The sequence below is a fragment of the Amblyomma americanum genome, chromosome 2, assembly GCF_052857255.1.
Source record: "Amblyomma americanum isolate KBUSLIRL-KWMA chromosome 2, ASM5285725v1, whole genome shotgun sequence".
Classification (NCBI taxonomy): domain Eukaryota; kingdom Metazoa; phylum Arthropoda; class Arachnida; order Ixodida; family Ixodidae; genus Amblyomma; species Amblyomma americanum.
In genome coordinates, this window is record NC_135498.1 from 86813602 (window position 1) to 86832692 (window position 19091).

Consider the following 19091-nt stretch of genomic DNA (forward strand, 5'->3'; position numbering starts at 1 on the left):
TTCTATCTACCGGATGGCCAGCTTTGGACATTATCTGTTTCTATTACAGAAGTACACTTATCTGTCTAGAGCTGCGAGAATTCGGCTTTTGTGCTACACCAGTTTCTGCTAGCGTAGGCAGCGAAGTTGTTCGTGATTTGAGTGCCTACTCAGCGCGTTTGGTCGCTTTTCCTCGTTCCACCGACCTCACTTGTACCTTTCGTTCACTGATTGAGGCAACCTAGCAGTGACGGGACCAAGGGTGATGTGTCACGCCTGCTGCGTACCTCATTAAACTGACTGCGTCCCGCGCCACTTGCTTTTATCACCACTTAGAGTACCCTTGCCCGACCGTAGATTTCCAAGCAGCAAACAAACAGCAAAAGAAAAATGCAATTTTTTTTTTATTTGAGAACAAAGTTTTGAGTACGAAAAATTCAAGCTCCTAGAATTCCTCACAGAATACGTGACGTCTTTGAAGATTCAGATAATTAATGCTGTACCTACGAATTGGACACAGTCGGCATGTGTTGGATGAGGTGCCGCCCACTGCAGTCACAACTGAGGACAGATGGCGCCAGGCGTCAACAAAGGTGGTGGCGACGATATTGGTTATGTGAGTGCGCAGGAACCTGTGGAGACGTATTCAGTGCAGCAGAAACATTGCGCCCTATCATGAAGCTATAGTATTTAACGTGATGTATGTGTTATGAGAACACGTTAGCCCGTACCAGTGATGAACCGTTCTTATCGCCTGCTGATCTTTGATTAGGCTGAAGTAATTATGTGATCGCGCATTGAAGCAAGGCTACCTATAGTCGGATACAACTCAAGTACAAAGTGACATTTCTCCGTCAAAGGATTCTCTTCCAGCCAACAGCGTCGGCAGATTCTCATGAGCCTGCTAGCGCGACAATGCAGGTAGTGGCAAATAAAAGGGGATAGCTTCCGCCTTCCTTGGACCGGGACAGTCTGCTACCTGTATTAAGGCGAAAGCATTTAATGGCTCATTGTCCTGTCCGTCCGTCCGGCGTTACATCCAGCAGCTCGATAATATCCTTCCGGCCCGCAGCAGAGCTTGCTAACGGCTACGCTACTTCCTGCCAACGTATATGTAGTTATCCTTGTCTAGGACGCTGGAGAGTTTGCTCATTTAAGATTCACAAAGAACTGTGCACTTAACATCTTAACCACACATCAGTGACACAAGCAGCAACACTGGGATAAACACTTTCACCTCACCGCACTTTAGGTCAACAAAGTGCCCCCACCCCCTTATTTTTTGTCATGATAGCAGGTTCAGGCGACTCGGCTGCCGCCTTTGGCTGAAAGGGTATTCAGTGGCGGAAAAAATCCGCTTCGTTCTTCAGTTGTATCCGACTATAGTGCGGCGCTATTCGACTTTTGTGTGTGTGCGTGAGGCTGCTCAGTTGTGTCCCTTGCTGTTAAATTCTGTCACCTTCGCTTTTGTTTGCTTCTCATCATGCGCTTGGGGGAACTTGAATGGCACAGCCTGGAAAAAAGGGTCCCATGCCGACCGCATGCAAGCAGCATGCGACTACAGTGACTTCGTGGCGCCCATTGGCAGCAGTTTTCTTGATGTCAAGGCCTCAGTTCGTCCAAGAATTAGCGCATTAATACCATTTCACAGCCCCTAAAGAGAGTTACGCCGTCTCTGTATCTGCGATCCAACTGGCCGGATCATCATGTGGACGCTGGGATAGGAGTAGTGGTACAGGCGACCCGGGGTTCCTCGCTCACTCCACTCGATGCCATCAGCGAAGCTAGCGTGCTGACCGTTCAGGTTCAGGCCGTTTAGGTTAGAGATGTGGCACCGGTTGTACCACCACGCTCCGCGATACGTGACGGCACAGTTTTCCGGTGCCGGTGCGTTGTCGTTGTCTCGGTCGAAAGTCGTGAAGGCGATGTTGTTGCCGTCAGTCAAGGAATCCCAGCCTGCGCGCGGCACATTGTATTCATGTCGAGAATGAGGGCAGCAGGAGCGGCACAAATATGCGTATTGCCTTTATAACTGTGCAATAATTCAAGAACCTTCCACAACGGTGCCAAGACACCACATCACATGCAAGGTATAGTCACACATTTTTTTTTAAAGAACATAGAGTCATTGATCACAATGCAAAAAGAGCATCAGGAGGATTTCTCCTGCTTAATAACGTAATTGCACGCATCAGAACCAGTTGAGCCTTGCATTGGCCAAGCACTAGAAACGTCCGATAAAATGCAAATACTTTCAGAATTTCATCATTGATTCTGGTATATTCTGGGATATTCTAATAAGTGGGATATTCTTAAAGAAGACGTTTAGAACATAATTAAACATACAACATTTTGATTACTTCTTAATATCTACGGACGGTAAACATGTATGCAAATACGCAGGCGTGCGCAGCAAATAAAAAAGAGATTTAAAATCTTCTCTGTTTGTCAATGCAGGATTACTATGCAAGAATTTCAGGCTATTTTGCCGTTGCGGTTAGTTTTTGTGTAAACATGCCTTCTGCCAGCAACACAGCATCTTCGGAAGTTGACAAGTGGTCTTATTTTTTTTATAACTACGCTGGAAAAGACATTTTCTGCAATTGTGGTGGCAACTAATAAAGTGCTACCAGCAGACATGAAAATTGTCGCCATTTATACGCTTTGTACCACAAGGGATACACCAAGGAATACAGGGATGAAGAGCGAAGTAGATGTAGGTACCGTCAAACATGCCCGAGAGATGTTTTGCAGTGCTTTAGCTCAACACAAGATTTCCTCGAAAAGGGCGCTCTGCTGCTAGCACAACGAGTCTTTTGTCTGAACCATTCGTTACGTTTTTTTTTTCAGTTAAGAAGAGACCAGCGATTTATTCTCGCCCGATTCATGGCTGGCTTTAACCCTCAAGAGAGCTGCTATAGTTACGCCCCCTTTGAGTAAGAGGTTGCTCTTGCCAAGAGATCGAACAGTAGCACAAATTAGCAGCATCTGCAAACAAGCATTGCTTAAAGCAACTGAAGACATCACCTCTTACTCTGTATCGCCTTGCTATCTGCAATTTCTGTTTTCAGCTTTAACCTCTCAGCAGAATCACAGTTCCACGTTGCTCTAATTTCCACTTTTACGCTACAAAGCGTTGTGCTTAGCATGCAAATATAGATAAAGTAGTCTTGAATAATTAGAAAAAGTTTGCAATTTAAGTTTCACCTAGAGAAAATACACGGAGAAGTATTCCTGCAATTTTGCTCTTGCAAATGTAATCTATCTCACAGTTCCTGATTCGAATGTTGATCCGTCATCTATCCACCGAATGTTCGTGCCTCTACATCCCTGTCAATCACGAAACACTCTACACTCAGCAGCGTAAGATGACACTCCTGTAAAACACGCAGTAAATAATTGCGATACACGTTGGATCGCAGTGACGCTGCGGCTAATAACACCTGAATTCAGCTGGACCCGTTCTACACTTCGTTCGACTCGTAGTATGTGCACAGTGGTTTTCGACTTCTCTTATGCAAATAAAAACGCATTAGTACCATCGCACCTTGTCTGCTTTAAAAATAATTTTCCCCCGTACTCGCCGCACGTACCAGGTGGACCGAGGAGCTTTCCAAGTTGTAGCTTGAAGCTCTCCTCTTCGCTTCCCACACGGAAACTCTCGTAGTCCACAGAGACGGAGTCTCCCGTGGCGTTCTTCAAGACAATTCTCAGCTCCATGGCTTCAGGATCTGCCGTCAGAGCATGCAGGGCCCTGTTGCCTGCGCGTGAGGAACGTAACGATTTAGGATCCAGAGTAATGTGCTATGAATAAAGATTAAGCTGGCTCCCAATCATAGTAGAGTCGCAATGTAAGCACGACGAAGAAAGCACTCCTACAAGTCAACATCTTTCAATATGCAAGCAAAGTGTACAAAATCCACCCTACCGTTCACGAGAACAAGTGCTACTTTTTCTACGAATATCCTAATCTACACCATATGGTTTGGGCATGCCAAAAGAACAAACACATTTACAGAAAAGAAAACCCAACGCACGAACAGTGTGAGAAGGAGCTGACCAGCTGAGAACACGAAAACCAGCAACGGGTGGTCCGTAGAGCATTGCTGCTGGCCAAGTTTTCCACTCATGTAATTTGTTCTGAATAAATGTTTTAGTCCTCATCCACTGCCATTATTGTTGAAATTTTATTGTCTCTTACTGGGGTGCATTAAGATAATAAGCACATTAATATGCCCCTAATACTTTTCGCAATGAAAATTCGTTGCGACTACTCGCTCACCAAGGGGTCCCAAAACAACCTTATTTCTTTAACATCTGTTTTGAACTCATGACTTAGGGCGTGACTTTTTATCTCCTGCCACGCTCTCTGCAGTGTGAATACACTGATAGATGCTTATCAGAATTAAAGTGTGGAAAAGAAAATATGGGGAAACAAATGAGAAAATGGTAGCTTTAAGGGCAAGAGAGCAACTGCTCGTTTGCTACGTAATAATATGAGCAATTACGTAGCAATTAGAGCTCGTATTATGTCTCTTAAATATTGTGCGCCATGGAACCCCATGTTGACAACCCACTCGCTCGTACCCCGGCCCTTCAAATTTGAGAGAAGGCAGCGGTTACCGAAACCAATAAAAGAATATGGAAATTTACTTTTATAAATGTCCTTTTAAATGTTGATTGTTGTCGCAAATTGCTAGCATAATAGTTCTCAGGCGAAAGACGATTGCACAGAAAGTACAACGAAAGGCAGCCGCATGCGGCCGGTGGGATCTGAACACACGATCTCGGCATATCATACTACAGTGCTGTACAAACTGAGCAGCGGCTGTCTAAATACACTCAAAACTATAAAGTTAGGCAGCCACCGCGTAGATCAATTTGTACACTCTAAACAGAATGGAGTAGAAAGGCAGTAAACTCTCCTCTAGCACACACCTTTTTATAAATCAGTGTGTGTTAGATGAAAGTTTATTTCTTTTTTATTCCCATATAGGTGCATTCATGTTAGGAGTGTAGGGCAACTTTCCGTTGAATTTTCTCTATTCTAAAATGATTATGCCACAAATTTTTTTACCTGGATCAACAAGTATAAGAAATACGCTTTACAGCAAGTTTTCATTGTTTTAAGGGACTGTACGCTTCTTTTATATCTGTGTAAAAACGCTCACCTCTTCTTTCTATTTTTCTGTGCTCATTTCGTGTCAAGCAAGGATATAACGATGACTGCTTCCTTTAAAGGAATGGCCATGCATTCACCTCCTGCATCACGTTTTGCTTAATACGTATGTTCTATTTCTTCTTCTAAAATGCATACCATTTCAAACGATTCATAGGCAGCTGCGCTACTACGTATAGAATCGCTCGTACCAATCCAGTACTCTTTGGTTGGATCGCCGAAGCCTGTTGCATACTCCGTCCAATTTCTGTAGAAGTAGTAGGCGCTGTTGCCGAACTGTCCACGCCTCTGAATTACCTGCGTGACACACAAAGAGAATATGATTACTGCACATGATAAGGACATGGCTGTTTTATGTTTGCATACAAAGGTACAGCAAGCCCCACTTTGTGAACACGAGTGCTTTTTTCCTTCTTTTTTTCTTTTTTTTTTGAGGGGTGGGGGGGGGGGGGGGGGGGGCTGGTGCCGTCAAGTCAAGAAGATTCATTGTGCAAAGATAAGCACCAGAACCTGTAGAGTAGAGAAGCACCGCTATGCACGAGGTTTATTCTGCTTCGGTATTTCTGTTTATTTACTTTTCTTCATTTGGTTTTCGCAGCCGTAGCTGGAAGAATGGCTTTTCGGCGATGCGCGGTGTCCACCCAGACTTTCAAACCCGTACTCTCCAACTGACTGCGAATGCACGAAGAAGACGGAACGGGCGCTCTGACAAATAGCGCATGCGCGAAGAGATGAAAAAAAAAAAAAGAAAGGAAGACAGAGTGCGTCTGTTAAGATATACATTCTATCGCTTCTTTACTGCTTCTAGCAGCTCAGCAAAGCCGACAAATTGTGCGTGCACATGAAAGATTTAAACTTGGGTTTCAAGGATGAAATAGTGCCAGTATCAAGTGCCAGTAGAGCCACTCTTCTCTGTGGACACTGCAACCGCGGCTTGAGGGCATAATAATAATAAGAATTGGTTTTTTGGGGAAAGGAAATGGCGCAGTATCTATCTCATATATCGGCGGACACCTGAATCGCGCCGTAAGGGAAGGGATAAAGGAGGGAGTGAAAGAAAGGAAGAAATAGGTGCCGTAGTGGAGGGCTCCGGAATAATTTCGACCACCTGGGGATCTTTAACGTGCACTGACATCGCACAACACACGGGCACCTTAGCGTTTCACCTCCATCGAAACGCAGCCGCCGCGGTCGGGTTCGAACCCGGGAACCCCGGATCAGTAACGGCGGCTTGAGGGCAAGAAATTAAAATCAAAGTCAAAGAAGAAAGAGTAAAATGGACATTATAATATAGAGTTCGGGAATAATTTCGGCCATCCGGTCATCTTTAGCGCTCCCTGGCATCGCACAACGCGGGGGCGCCTTTTGTCCTGTGCGATGTCAGTGCACGTTACAGGTGTTACGGGAGGGGACGGCAATGAGAGTGAAGGAAGGAAGAGTGAAAGGGACGCCGTAGTTCAAGGCTCAGGATTAATTTGGACAGTTTGTGACTCTCTCGAGTGCACTAACATCGCACAGCACACAGATGTCCTTTGCTCTCGCCTCTATCGAAACGCGCCTGATGAGAACGGTATTAGATCCCACTTTTCCATGCTTAGTAGCCGAACGCTGGAACCACTAAACCACAAGGCGGGTCCCGCCACGCATAATTGGCACATCCTAATCCTACCGACGAATGACACTAGCAAGTTGATCGCGTTGAGCAAAAGAACTAGGACAAGCGGTGTGATCTCGCGAGGATGGAGACAGACAAAGATCCTCGCGACTTTCATGCATGTGAAGCAGTGCGCATGACAAAAACGTAGAATGACCTCTTTATTGTGTATAGTGCAATTTTTTAAAGGTTAGAGACCCCGTCAAGCCGAATTCATTTCGCTTTTTGTCAGCACTCCCACCGTCGGTACATATATATAGGTGCAAATGAATTTCAATTGACCCCGGATCCGCACAAACGTTCACCGAGACGCAAGTGGCGCCACGACCCAGATCTGCATCATGTTACTGGGATCATAACTCCACTCTGATAATCACTTAATATTACAAGAGAATAGTTAAAGCATTTTTCAGTAATTTATGTTTCATAACAGTTTCCATGCCCCACCTCCACTTTCACGGATATCAGCTCTAGAATAATAATGTAGCATAAAATACGTAGCAAGTGGTGGAACATATTGATTAGAGATAACGTTTCATGAGCAACTTAAATTCTAATGGAGTTTGGTTAAACATTTCGATGCGTATATTGTGAAATCTTTTTAGAAGTTTGGGTAGGCGTCACTCAAGCATTTGATCACCATAATTACTTCAGGACCTGGGAACTTTCCGCACATCTGTATGACGAGTTATTCATGCTGGTGCAGACTGTTGCCAGTTTGTTATTTCTGTGAATGTCAAGCAATGTCTTCGAGACTTGAAATACATTGTTTTATTAGTCTCTAGCTATATATTTGCTGAGTTTTAAGAACATCATAATTTTCCAAGACAGGTTTAGTGTGATCTATATAAGGTAAGTCCTATTTTTTTTTTATTACGCAGGATTTTTTCGTAGTAACATAAGTTTGTTAATATTGGATTCCGTTGTCGAGCCCCACACCAAACGGCAATACTGCATGTGGGAGGCAAATAATGTATTATTAATTGAAAGCTTTACTGAAGCTGGAAAAGTGTATCTAATTCTGCTCAACAGCAAATGCCTGCTCAATAGGCTCATAGCGCGACTAAGTTTTCGAGCAACATAATTATTTTGACCCTCCCATCATTGATGGAATGAAAAATACACACCAAGGATCCTAATAGTATTAACAATTTCAATCTGTACCTAGCAAAATGTTGCATTCAGATCTTTTGGAATATGTCTGCCTTTATTGCGCCAAATAACTGCTTTTGTTTCGTTGGTCATAAAATCGATCAAAATCTGCGTGGACCAAGTGCTCAACTTACGAAGAAATACATTTGCTTGCTGAACCAACTTTGCAGGACAGGTAGAAGATATCAATATGGTGATGTAGTCAACATACATTATGAACTTTGCTTCTTTTTGTATTTAGGCTACGTCATTTACGTACAGGTTGAAAAACAACGAACCAAGAATGCACTCTTGAGGGACACATGAATATATTACCTTTATACATACCCAGAAATTCTGGACAAAAGCATTTTGGGAGCGGGAAAACATTTGTGAACGCAATTTTTTCATAACATTTAAGATTGCACTATAACAATCAATATATCTGCAGTTCACCCGACGGCAGTCTTATAGTTCTTTATTTTGTTCACGTTTTTGCTATCGTCTAAAACGTTCCCCAATGGTTTTCTATTGCATTCTTAACTATTCAATGTGATCGATGGAAACACTTTAAAAGAAAAATTTGCTACATATCCATATAATAGCCCATTATTTTCGATATTTCCGTGACAGTGTCTTACAATTTCGTAATTTTCAAAACTTTTCCCGAGAAAGCTGAACCTGATGTGATTTAAATTCATTTATTGATATAAATTTCGCGTGTTTGTAATGTTTGACAAGAAAAATTTTAAAGCAAGACCTCTTGCACCATTTCTTTCAAGCATTTGAAAAAACATATTGTGCAACATAAAATGAAAAATGTGTGTAAAGTCTGCAAATACACCAGTGGTCAGAAGTTTGGGTTCTAGATTACGGAGGATGAACTCCTTTTGGTCAAGGAACAAAGTTCTGTTAAGTAATTTTTTGAAAACCTTATTGAAGTTTGGCAAGAAGTAGGTGCTTTGAAGCAAAGAAAGATAACTGCTTTGCAAGAAGTTTTTCTAAGCATTTGGAGAACATTGGGAGAATGAAAATTGGATGGCAGTTTCGAATGTATAATTTACCACCCTTCCTGTGTACAGTTACAAATCTTGCAATCTTCATACGAGAAGGAAGTATGGCTGTCGAAATACAGATATTATAAATATGCACGAAAATAGGATCTATGTGTTCAATTACATGCTTAATTGGTCGTATCTTTATACAATCTGCATTGCAGCTGGATGTATTATTAAATTCCTGAAATATCAAACAAAGGTGTGCAGTATTAAATGGCTCTGAAAAAATTGTGTGATGTTTGAAAGGAAAAAGACTATCTAGCGACTCTGATGCCTAGATGGGATCTGTGTGAACAAAATAACTATTGAACGCGTTAACCACGCCCTCTCCAGTTGTCATATTACCATTTATGCAATTTTTTCTATTCGCTCAACTGTTTCTTTCCCTCCAGTAGTATAATTAATCTACTTCCACGGTTTACCACTGTTTCCTGCACAATACAAAACCTGATGCAAGTAAGGTACATTCTTCGTTCTCCTTGGTTTTTTAGAGTTTATTACGGAACACCTTAAATTCATTCAAATTGGAAGGTTCCCTTGACTTAATGAATTTTGAAAATTGCCTTTCACGGTGTTAGATTTTTTAAATTGACGTTTAGTTGGCCGTAGCTTTCTAACATTGTTATGGGCCATCCACTCCTCAGAAACAATGTGCTTTGTGTATATATCAACAAATTTCTCTAAGGAAGTGTTGTAAACTATCTCCGCATCACATTCACGGAAAATTTTGTTCTAGCACGCCCGGCTAATTTATGACGGAAAACTTTCTTATCAATGTTGGGTGATTGTTTGGAAGTTGCTAAATGTTCTCTTTATACTGCGAGTACGCCCGACACAAAACCGCATTCCTCTTTACCAAGCTTCCTTAATAACGGTTGCTCCATTCTATACCCGGCACCAATGAAGAAAGTCCCTGCACAATCACCTGCTCTAAAACAGCTAAGCCACTTTAGAGTTTCGGCCAAATGTTCATAGGCACCGATTATAAGCGTACAGATACGACTCAGTTAATTCCACAAGTTCTACACGGTTGTAGGTTATCTCGCCAAGGTTCATCTTGGTGGAGCTGAAAACATTACACTGCACGTCTTCGACGAATATAAAACTTCCCTTTCTTCGTGCTTGCCATTGAGTTCACCAGAGCCTCAAAAAATGCCTTTTTTTCAATCAAGCGCGGCCCTCCTGAGCCTGCATGCTGCACTGCTGCGCGGATCACATTATCAACATCAACACGCCTTCGAAATAAGAAATTTTAACCACAGTACAATTATTCTCCACAGAAAACTGTACACTTTCCAATGGCTGCCCCGGCAGTGCGTCCTTACAGAACACCTGCACGTGCAAGACGCCGGCCGACGTGCCTAAAAGAAGTGTTATCATGTGACTGTTGCTATTTCCATCATTTCACCAAAAGATAGCATCTGCACATTTTCGGAGGAGCTCAGGCTTCTGTAATGTCACTTTGGAAAATTGTTAAACTCATGCCTGCCTTTCTGGAACCATCCGCTTCTGCTCCACCTTTCACTTTTTCAAAGTCGACGTGAAGAAACTTTCCCTTTGTCGCCGTAAACTTAACTCCGCACTGCTTTCAGCCACTCCTAGTACTTTGGAACATTTCTATACCTTGCTACTCTGCATTTTCCCAGTCTTGGCTGTGATGGAATAATGCAGCATATATTTTGTGATTTCCGCGTACTACTTGTATTTAGAGCTCAAAGCCAAATGCTGTGCTGCGTTTTAGACCGCTTTAAACATCGTCTGCTGAATGAAAGCAAACTCCTCGTACGATGGTCACATTGGCCACCAGCCCTCAAATGATCCAGGAGTTGTTTCAGTTCATGATGACGTCATGCTAACGCGACACGCTGTGACTTTGCAGCGCGGTCCTTGGTCTTTTTATCGACCCCCTCTTTCTCCTTTCCATCCCCTTTTCCTTCGCTCTTGGTAAAAAGTAGCCAGTAAAAATAGCCGATGAAAAGGAGATTAATGGTGCATGCGACGTGTATGGATAACGAAACGCGAAGAAGGTTTAAAAAATTAGTGAATTGTTGCAAAACCATGCGAATAACTTAAGTGCCAGGTTTTAAACGCTGCGATCGATTCACGAAACGATGCAGATCTGTTTATCGCATACTGATAATTATGCATTTTTATGGCGCAAGGGCATCTATGGCCAAAGAGCGCCAGGACACAAGGAGTTGAGTTTCTTCCTTCAGGTGGCGATGAGAGGAAACACCTTGTTGATGATGAAATCGAGGTTTCGTTATGACCTGGTGGTTCTAAGTCACAAACATTCACGTTACTTGAGGAAAGTGGAAGGCTAACTATTTATTTACGACATAAATAAAACAGGAAGAAACATAGCAAGGAGAAAACTATTTACATGGCTAAACCGTTGATCAGACGAATTCAGCCCTTGTTCAACCCGGGGTGCTTATCTTTAAACCCCCTGTCTCCGCCCTTAGCGGGGGCAGCCACCAATCTGATTACAAGCGACACACCTCACCAATCAGTGGTTAGGGAAAGGAAAATAAGGTTTCCGCCAACTAATCACAGAGTGGAGAAATAGTACTGGTTAAACATTTGGGAAAGTAGAGGTTGCAATAAAATACACAAACAGCACCTACGCGGCCACCCTCTCCCACGGTACCCACGGCACAGCCATTACTACTTTCCTATCTTTTTCGCACACGCGACAAGCATATGCCGACGTAGCGATCACTTAAGTTGTTTCCAGAACATCGAAAGAAAAGAAGACAGTCGTTACGGGAATAAGGATTTCACAGTCACTCGGCTCCTACTCAGCCGTACCTCGTGCATTCCCGAAGCCTCGGCAACTTCTTGACAACCACACATGTCGACAGCTGTACATGGTTAGGCTTCTTAAGACGGGCTATGCCCGTGACGGCGCGGAGTAAACAAGGACGTCCGCCGCACGAAGGGGATGCAGGGGCGGGACGGGCCCCTTTGTTGGCGACTTCCAACCCCACTGCTGCGGCCTTCTTTCCGAACACGAGACCGACCAGTTCGCGGAAAGGTCAGCGAACTCCACACAAGGTATTTTCGATTTCTCAAGGTGGGGTCAAAGTCAAAGACCCATTTCCCAAGCATTTCCCCCTAAATAAGCCGAGCACCAGACCAAGGGAAAGCTTGTACCCATTGAATAAACTGTGGGTACCCGGCGGCACTGGGGATCGAACCCCGCAACTCCCGCACGCAAGGCGGATGTTCAACCATCGGCCACCGCTGTGGTGTATTTATCGCCTACTATTGCACCCCAATGTTGGTTACAGCGACTCACGTAAGCAGAGTATACACTGAATTACGGAATTCGTACATTACCTCAAGAACACATAACACTTCGTCCTCCTTAAATATAACCATTTTGTTTTGTTACGAAATGATGAAGCGAGCATAAATTCCGAATAGGCGCAACACTCAGAAATTTTTAGTTTTACCAAACAAAGCTTTTTTCTACTTTATTACTAGCAGTTGGACCGTCCTGATCAGCAAAACCAGCAAGCTGTCACTAGCTTCTTCATGCACAACATTCTCTGTTATGAAGAAGTATAGTTCGATAGATTCCTGAGTTACAGAACGAAAGAAGCGGTTGCCAGGTGCCCTCTAAGCGTTGATTTATACTCACCGTCCACCCACCGCCGTCCGTGTCCATGTCGCAGAACACAACCTGGCCCTCCAGGTCGTCCGCCCGGACGAAAATGTTGTACGGGCCGCTCTTTGTCTGGCCCGCGTGCAGATGGTCGGTACAGTGCCGGGGCCGTATGCTGTCTGCAAAAGGTAATTAATCATACGCAGAGTATTTTAATTCTAATAACAAAACTTGAAACCAAATCTGTTAAGAAGGCCGTTTTGGAGGTTGGAGGACAGTGCAGCCCTCTTTGAGTTGGGCAGTCAGCTTTTAACAGAACCGTGCCTGTTTTCGATCTCCATCGCCTTTTTTTTTGTTTTTGAACACCTTTCGGCTTATCTGACTCCCGCAAGCAACATTAACACCCGCTAACTTCCAAAATATTTCCCAGTCAGAGGTATCGATTTTTCTGCATGGGCTTAGAAATTTTCCACGTTGGTATGATCAAAGTGCTCAGATTGTACATGTATTCGGCATCCCAACAAAGCTTAAAGTCCGCTTGGCTTTCCTAGGGCGCAGCCTTGCCGTGTGAATAAAATATCTGGAATCCATCACGGGCACATGAATGTACAACTGGCAGCCAAGGGATAACCTCAACGTTTCTTTTTTGTTCATTAAAAAAAAGCAGTAAGCGAGAAAAATATTTTACTGTTTTTGATCAGATTCTCCTTCGCGTATAAAGCACGTGATCTACGGTATCAAAACCTGATTCCAGAAAAAATAATTGCAAGATGAACCGGGAGACTTCCAGGTATCGGTTCTTGCACCTTAGCGTCCGGGCTGAGCTTCGGGCCGCCAAGCGGCTCCTTATAGAGGACCCAAGAATATTGCCGGGACTACCCTCCGCCGGGTAAGACATTAGGCAAAGGGGAGGAAATACAACTCCACAAGCGACACACCAACACTTTGAACGACCCACGAAGACTACACGAAAAAACGTTCAGGGGTCCTTTGACTCGCAGTGCAAGTTCTGCAAGGAGAAGGCGAACTTAAATCATATGGTATTGGCCTGCCAAAAGAAATAAGGCTATCAGTATTAATAACCAGACAACATGCGAGGGGTTAGAAGAAGCTCTGACCAGCTTGGACAAATTCAATCACTAGGAGCTCACCGAAAAAGCCCGGGCAGCAGCCTACATCAATAGGGTTCCGGAGTGAGATCTGCAACCGCCGCATCAACCTCCTAAAAAGTTTCAATAAAATATTTGCACTCACTATTTTGAGAGTATATCTCGGGTGCATACGCCCTGTGTGGAAGATGCTCTTGAAGAAGATTCGTAATCTCTCCGTAGCTGACTGAGCTTTGTCTGAGCCGGTATTATCGTGCTATAGCAGTGTACCAGGTGTATTCTAAACGGGACAATTATTCATATTTCATTTCGAACACAATTCATCCTCTTGCGTTCGGCACTGTTGCTCGGTGACTAGCTGCGGCTTTCAACCATCCGTGGGAAGCGGCCGGCCCGTTAGATCAGTGGCAAAGGCTATCGTCGACCTGGAGGTCCGCTGCATTCAACTTTCTGTGATTGGCCGCTTGCTGCTTTAATACGATGCTGTCGCTGCTCTAAGTCACTGCTAATGAAATGGAAAATGAATATCAACTTCAAATCGATCCTTATGAAATACTGCCCCATATGTCAGCAAGTCGGCGTGGGTTGACTTGATTACTGGCATCACGTGATTGTCAAGCAGGTCACAGAACGAACCGCTGGCATCAGTTAGTCCAATCGGCATGTGATTTTTCGCGATTGGCCCTCTATACTGACTCTCTACAGAACCAGAAGACACCTAGTGTGAGTATGCCAGCAAACGATGTTGTTCAAATCTTGATCGAGTTTGGAGACGATATATACAGCCATTTCCTGCCTGCTCTTTTTGTGTCTGGCTGGAAGCAGTGCTCGCATTGTTTCGTGTTCTGTAACTACACAGTATAGGGAGCCATGCTTTCCAGCTTTAAGACGCCTTAGCGGTCTTACACGCATTCATTAGCCTTACCTTGTTCAGTTCGGGAGGCCTATTTTTTTGGTTATCTAATACAGAAACTAAGCGATAGTGCCAATAATCACAGGTAGTGAATTCTTGCCCCACGTCATGATCAATCTTCAGTCCTTCCCCCCCAAGGTAGATAGCTATCCGCCGATTGTCAGGGAAGATTGCTTCAATGGCAGCAATAATATCCTGCACAGTCGCACTGCGCGGTCGTCCCAACAATGCTGTGTCAGGCAAGGCCCGAGCTGCGCTTTTAAAAGCTCTGTGCCAGCCTTAAGCCTGTGGCTGTATTCTACAGGGACGCATCATCCATTTTACGTTTCGTACCATTTTGGTCCTCTCGCATTGATTACTGTTGTTCGGTGACGTAGCCGCGGATTTCAAGCGTACGTGGACAACGACTGGGTCATTATGTCATTAGCGAACTGACCACGCCGTTCGCTGCATATCGCAGCCAATGGTTAACCGGTACGTGCGGCAAGTGACGAAGGGTATCATCAACGTCAGAACCCACTAGCCTGTGATTTCTATGATTGGATGCTGGCTGACAATGTCTGATGTTGCCGTCACGCTGACGTCACGCCAAGTGAAATGGAAAGGGGACATTCATTTCAAATGGATCGTCACATAATTCGACCCTGCTGAAGCTACAGACACACATGCTGCGCCTGATTTTTTTGGTGAATATCAACTTGTGTTCCACTCTTATTTCCGTAAAAACGAATTAGTGCATGCGGCTCCTACATCGCGCACGCTTACAAAGTGGCGCCCTGTTTCGATATGCTTTAGTGACGTCATCCCTGCCGCCATGCTAACGGACGGAGGCGGATAACATCACCTCAGTGAGGAGAATGACATATCCAGAGTGCAAATTAACAAGACAAGACACCACTTTTTTTCGTCTAATTACGCTTACTTTTTGACCTCGCTTCGTAATAGGGAGTTTAATGTGCGCTTTTTTCTACACATGTCTACAATATGCTGAGAACCCGAGAATATGCTGAGTACACGAAGACACAAAACACATATACCACCTCTAATCGCTCCTTGTTGCAGTCGGTTTATCGATTGAAGGCGCAAAAAATTTGGGTCTCTTGGATCACAATCCACATTTAGCCATGCATATGCCCATATGACTGCTGTGATAGACTCTGCACAGCCTGCGACTGACTGCGCAAAGCGTGCACGATTAGTTCGTACGCCATGTCCTTCGCTATTCTGGCTATTCGTGGCCTTCCCTTCTCAAAGGTGCTAAAAGAATTATTGCAAAGCACGACTTTGGGACGAATGCTCTAACTTTATCTAAAATGTTATAATTCCAGGAGACGTTCCGTACACTGCACACATCTTATGGCAGTTCTTACTGTCATTAAAAGTAAAGGCATGAAAAATACCACACGTAGCCCGTTTATTAATAAAAAAAAACATTTAGCACACCTGCGCAGCTCGAATGGCCCCCGGGAGTGACATAAAAAAGTAAACTTACTCTTGATGTCGGAGAGAATCGTCATCAGTTCCTTGACGCGCTGCTCGGCCTGGACGATTGAAGGCTTCGCTACTGCAGCGGCCATCGCGCTCGTTGCGCACAGTGCGAAGCAGAAGACAAGAGGCTTATTCCAGGCCATTGTCTTAGAACGCCCGTGCGCCTTTCGGCTCGTAGAATGTAACCTTCTGGGGGCAATCCCTGCGCACGTCAAAAGCGGCCAATTCTCAAAACTACCGGCACAAAATGATGATCTTGGTATTTGTCAGTTTTAGAATTTCAGCGCATTCAACACGTCTCGCAATGAGCGAAGCCACATTTGAAGCAATACACAACATGCGCTCTATTCTTCCGGTTTCAATGAACTGGAGTTTGTTACGCGATATGAGTATATCGTCTATATTGGGTCAGTCGAAGCTTCAGAATAGCTACGTGTCGCATTGTGTCTCGATTATTCCTTAGATTCATTCGTTTACCTCTTGCAGTTGGTCGGAAGCGCTTTTTCTACCAGAGCCAGCACTGCTCGCTAGCTATCACGCGGGTCATATCGAGGCTGACATCTCGGGAGAGGCCTCCGCAGCTGCGAAAATGTAAAGCTATTAATCTAGGAACGATTTAGTTATGGTTTATGAGGGTTTAACGTCCCAAAGCGACTCAGGCTATGAGGGACGCCGTAGTGAGGGGCTCCGGAAATTTCGACCACCCGGGGTTCTCTAACGTGCACTGACATCGCACAGTGCACCACTGACCACCGCGGTGGCTAAATCTATGAAATAATCGAGACAATGTGCGACTTATGGTGAAGCTGTAGCTTCAGCTGATTCCAATGTAAATTTTAAGAAGTCCATTTCATTCAAACAGAAAGAACAAAGAGGATGTTGTACGTCGACGTCAACAAATTGCAGTCGGTATGAAACACGACCGCTGTCCCAGACCGAACATGTTTTGTTTTTGTTCCTCTCTTCACCTTTAATTGATTAAGCACTTTTTACAATTTCCATCGATAATCCAGTGTGGCAAGGAAGAGTAACCAGGGTGAGCTCAAGATTATTGAAGCGTATGTATATTGAACATCGCATCAGTCAGTTTGCGTCTACGTCGCTAAAACGCGCGTGGCTTCGTGCGTCAAAATCTTCCAAAAGCGTAAGCTTCCAAGCAAAGATATTCAATGTCACTTAACTAGCGGTATGTCTAAGCAGTTGAGTAAATACGCAACAAGAGATGCACAAAGTGGCTCTCCGCAGTGCTACTGCGTAGGAAATGCCTAGCTTGCAGTAACTTAATGCAATAAAATAACTAGGAACTGAGGCTGCCAAAAATGCCACGATTATTTTTTCCCGACATTCACTGCGCTCGGACGGTAAGCACTGCGTCTTGACGCTCTAACCGAAAAGCTTGACTACAAGCGTGTTTCATAGTGCACACACACAGCCATCGCGCTATTACGTACCGCGTAAAAATGGCCACCAAAAGGCGTCCCCAAGTGTAGCGTATTTAAACCAGAGTGGTTTTTACAACACTTTATGCCCCCGGCCATATGGTATAATGGAGTATAGAGCCAGTCATTTGGTCAAGTTCGCGAAGCCAAGCGAAAGAAACGGCGGTTTGCTCTCGCTCAGCGTCTTTGGCATCATATCGCCGACAATCGCAATTTGTCAACAGCTGAGCTCTAGTCTGTCACGAGGGGTTATCACGTGCAAATATGCTGATAACTTTGTCGTTCTCACTCTTGAGTAGCTGATGCCAGGACCAGAGCTTACTCAAAGCTGCACTATTTCATCACAAAACTGTGCAGCAAACCCTGCAGCTTTTTCGGTGTACCTATGGAAAAGCCGTATCTTTTGCGTGTAATCTAGAAAGCCCGTAATTACGTGACCGAGAAAACGCCACAATGTAGTCCGCAGACTAGGTACATCAATCCCCGCCATTTAGTTCTGAGGAGAAGAATACGCTACCTAATTCTCCGGCGCCAGCACTGATTGGGAAACTTAACAGCCAATATACGTTAAAAATTTCAGATGTATCTGCCTGTTCATCTTCGCCTTAGTGATAACAGAGATTTATAGTACTTGCGAGTGGAAGGTTCGGATGTTAACAACGTTTAAAAAAGAGGCTGTACAAGACAGAGAATTTGGGGGAAAACTGCGTTGTACTGTCGAACGTCTATTTTGAGAAAAACCACCGAGCCATATGCTCGCATTAAATTTAGTAAGCCCAAACAGCATTGATACGTTCAAACACAATTTGGTGAATCCGCAACTCATGGGGAGCCCTAAACTCCTCCTTATATATTTATGTCATAAATCCGTCTCCTAATATTTTTATTAGGAGGTATCTTAGCGAAATTGTACCCATGTCAAAAAAAGGCTCAGTTATCATAATCAGAACAGTTCTAATTTATGACGTGCTGGAAACCGGAGCACTTTGCGACGTCTCTGACTTTAATGGCACCTTTTGTACTTATTCACTTAATCCTGCTTTTTTTCCACAGAGAAAACATTACTTTGGCTATAATATATAGGCATTTCATCTTACCGGGTACAAAGAGCACCACCTTGAACGCACTTGTCAGTTGTCCACGAGGCTGCACTTTGCCGCGCGAATCTTCGCGCCAAATGCTAGATGCGTCTCCCGTCACGCGGTGGCGGTGACGCAGTTCGTGTAGCACAAGTCGAGCGTTCGCGCACTACTGGCCGCCGACTGCCAACTTTCGCGCCACCAAGCGTATTTGAGACGGAGAGAGAGGAGGAGACCGAGGAAAGAGGAAGATGAGCCAGCCGCTGCCTGCGCCCCTTTACGGACAAGGACGTTGGCTGGAGGCAACACCCTCTAAGTATTTTCTGTCGGAGGCGGGCAGTACCGCACATTACCCTTCGAGGCCGCAACACATGTGGTCGTTCTGCGATTCAGGAGATGCAACGATTGCTCGAGGCAGAGCAACCGGAGCATCATTACGGGCTTTCCTCTGG

At 44.4% G+C, this 19091-nt stretch overlaps 1 protein-coding gene across 1 annotated transcript; it reads right to left on the reverse strand.

The window, feature by feature from the left end:
• Positions 1–409: 409 nt before the first annotated feature.
• On the reverse strand, positions 410–18854 carry LOC144121552 (techylectin-5A-like). The gene is made up of 6 exons (XM_077654821.1): positions 18658–18854; positions 16126–16323; positions 12648–12790; positions 5350–5455; positions 3573–3740; positions 410–1935 (listed from the first exon to the last, which is right to left on the reverse strand). Exons 2-6 carry the CDS (start codon positions 16262–16264, stop codon positions 1634–1636), a joined length of 858 nt encoding a protein of 285 aa, XP_077510947.1. The 5' UTR covers positions 16265–16323; positions 18658–18854; the 3' UTR covers positions 410–1633.
• Between the last annotated feature and the right edge of the window lie 237 nt (positions 18855–19091).